Raw genomic sequence first — 2,500 nt, 5'->3', positions numbered from 1 at the left:
TGTAGCCTGATAGGATCTTGCTATGTAGCCTGATAGGATCTTGTTATGTAGCCTGATAGGATCTTGTTCTGTAGCATGATAGTATCTTGTTCTGTAGCCTGATTGTATCTTCTTCTGTAGCCTGATTGTATCTTGTTCTGTAGCCTGATAGGATCTTGTTCTGTAGCCTGATAGGATCTTGTTCTGTAGCCTGATAGGATCTTGTTCTGTAGCCTGATAGGATCTTGTTCTGTAGCCTGATAGGATCTTGTTCTGTAGCCTGATTGTATCTTGTTCTGTAGCCTGATAGTATCTTGTTCTGTAGCCTGATAGTATCTTGTTCTGTAGCCTGATAGTATCTTGTTCTGTAGCCTGATAGTATCTTGTTCTGTAGCCTGATAGGATCTTGTTATGTAGCCTGATAGGATCTTGTTCTGTAGCCTGATAGGATCTTGTTCTGTAGCCTGATAGTATCTTGTTATGTAGCCTGATAGGATCTTGTTCTGTAGCCTGATAGTATCTTGTTCTGTAGCCTGATAGGATCTTGTTCTGTAGCCTGATAGGATCTTGTTATGTAGCCCGATAGGATCTTGTTCTGTAGCCCGATAGTATCTTGTTCTGTAGCCTGATAGTATCTTGTTCTGTAGCCTGATTGTATCTTGTTCTGTAGCCTGATAGGATCTTGTTCTGTAGCCTGATAGTATCTTTTTCTGTAGCCTGATAGTATCTTGTTCTGTAGCCTGATAGTATCTTGTTCTGTAGCCTGATTGTATCTTGTTCTGTAGCCTGATAGGATCTTGTTCTGTAGCCTGATAGTATCTTTTTCTGTAGCCTGATAGTATCTTGTTCTGTAGCCTGATAGTATCTTGTTCTGTAGCCTGATTGTATCTTGTTCTGTAGCCTGATAGGATCTTGTTCTGTAGCCTGATAGTATCTTGTTCTGTAGCCTGATAGGATCTTGTTATGTAGCCTGATAGTATCTTGTTCTGTAGCCTGATAGTATCTTGTTCTGTAGCCTGATAGTATCTTGTTCTGTAGCCTGATAGTATCTTGTTCTGTAGCCTGATAGTATCTTGTTCTGTAGCCTGATAGGATCTTGTTCTGTAGCCTGATAGTATCTTGTTCTGTAGCCTGATAGGATCTTGTTCTGTAGCCTGATAGGATCTTGTTCTGTAGCCTGATAGGATCTTGTTCTGTAGCCTGATAGGATCTTGTTCTGTAGCCTGATAGGATCTTGTTCTGTAGCCTGATAGGATCTTGTTTTGTAGCCTGATTGTATCTTGTTCTGTAGCCTGATAGGATCTTGTTCTGTAGCCTGATAGGATCTTGTTCTGTAGCCTGATAGGATCTTGTTCTGTAGCCTGATTGTATCTTGTTCTGTAGCCTGATTGTATCTTGTTCTGTAGCCTGATTGTATCTTGTTCTGTAGCCTGATAGGATCTTGTTCTGTAGCCTGATAGGATCTTGTTCTGTAGCCTGATAGGATCTTGTTCTGTAGCCTGATAGGATCTTGTTCTGTAGCCTGATAGGATCTTGTTCTGTAGCCTGATAGGATCTTGTTCTGTAGCCTGATAGGATCTTGTTCTGTAGCCTGATAGGATCTTGTTCTGTAGCCTGATAGGATCTTGTTCTGTAGCCTGATTATATCTAGTATCTTGTTTTTGGTTAGTATAGTGTTGGACTCACGGCGGAGGTTTGGTCGGCCGTCCGTCGAACTTGTCCTTCAGCTGTCGCTCGGCTTTAGTGAGGACGGAGCGAACATGATCCTCCGAGTTCACCTCAGGATGAGCCTCATGGTACGCCCTCATACTGCCCTACACACACACACACACACAGACACACACACACACACACACACACAGACACACACACACACACACACACACAGAGTTTAGTCTGGTCTGCTCTGGTCTGGTGTGGTGTGGTCTGGTATGGTCTGGTGTGGTCTGGTATGGTCTGGTCTGGTCTGGTCTGGTATGGTTTGGTTTGGTATGGTTTGGTCTGGTCTGGTCTGGTTTGGTCTGGGCTGGTCTGGTCTGGTCTGGTTTGGTTTGGTATGATTTTGTCTGGACTGGTCTAGTCTGGTCTGGTCTGGTTTGGTCTGGGCTGGTCTGGTCTGGTCTGGTTTGGTCTGGTCTGGTCTGGTTTGGTCTGGTTTGGTTTGGTTTGGTATGGTATGGTATGGTTTGGTCTGGTCTGGTTTGGTCTGGTCTGGTTTGGTCTGGTTTGGTCTGGTCTGGTCTGGTTTGGTCTGGTTTGGTCTGGTCTGGTTTGGTCTGGTCTGGTTTGGTCTGGTTTGGTCTGGTCGGTGTCTGTTTTGGGGTTCTGGTTTGGGTTTGGTTTGGTGTATGATTTGGTTGGAACTGGTCCTGGTCTGGTTGGTTCGGTCTGGCCTGTCCTGGTCAAGCCCTGGTCTGGTCGTGTTCTGGTCTGGTTGGTCTGGTTGGGTCTGGTTCGTCTGGCCTGGCCTGGGGGGGGTCAAGCCTGGTCTGGTCTGTTTCTGGTCGTGGTTGGTCTGGTT

At 45.3% G+C, this 2,500-nt stretch overlaps 1 protein-coding gene across 1 annotated transcript in view; it reads right to left on the bottom strand.

Moving 5' to 3' along the window:
• Nucleotides 1-2,500, bottom strand: part of LOC117808882 (nucleolar transcription factor 1-A-like) — a 15,685-nt gene that overhangs the window by 7,511 nt on the left and 5,674 nt on the right. The window contains 1 exon segment of the mRNA XM_034678556.1: nucleotides 1,666-1,793. Within this exon segment, the coding sequence (XP_034534447.1) occupies nucleotides 1,666-1,793 (128 nt within the window).

The sequence above is a fragment of the Notolabrus celidotus genome, unplaced genomic scaffold, assembly GCF_009762535.1.
Source record: "Notolabrus celidotus isolate fNotCel1 unplaced genomic scaffold, fNotCel1.pri scaffold_172_arrow_ctg1, whole genome shotgun sequence".
NCBI classification, from domain to species: Eukaryota; Metazoa; Chordata; class Actinopteri; order Labriformes; family Labridae; genus Notolabrus; species Notolabrus celidotus.
The sequence above is the reverse complement of the archived record's forward strand: the minus strand, read 5'-3'. Positions and strand labels throughout refer to the sequence as shown.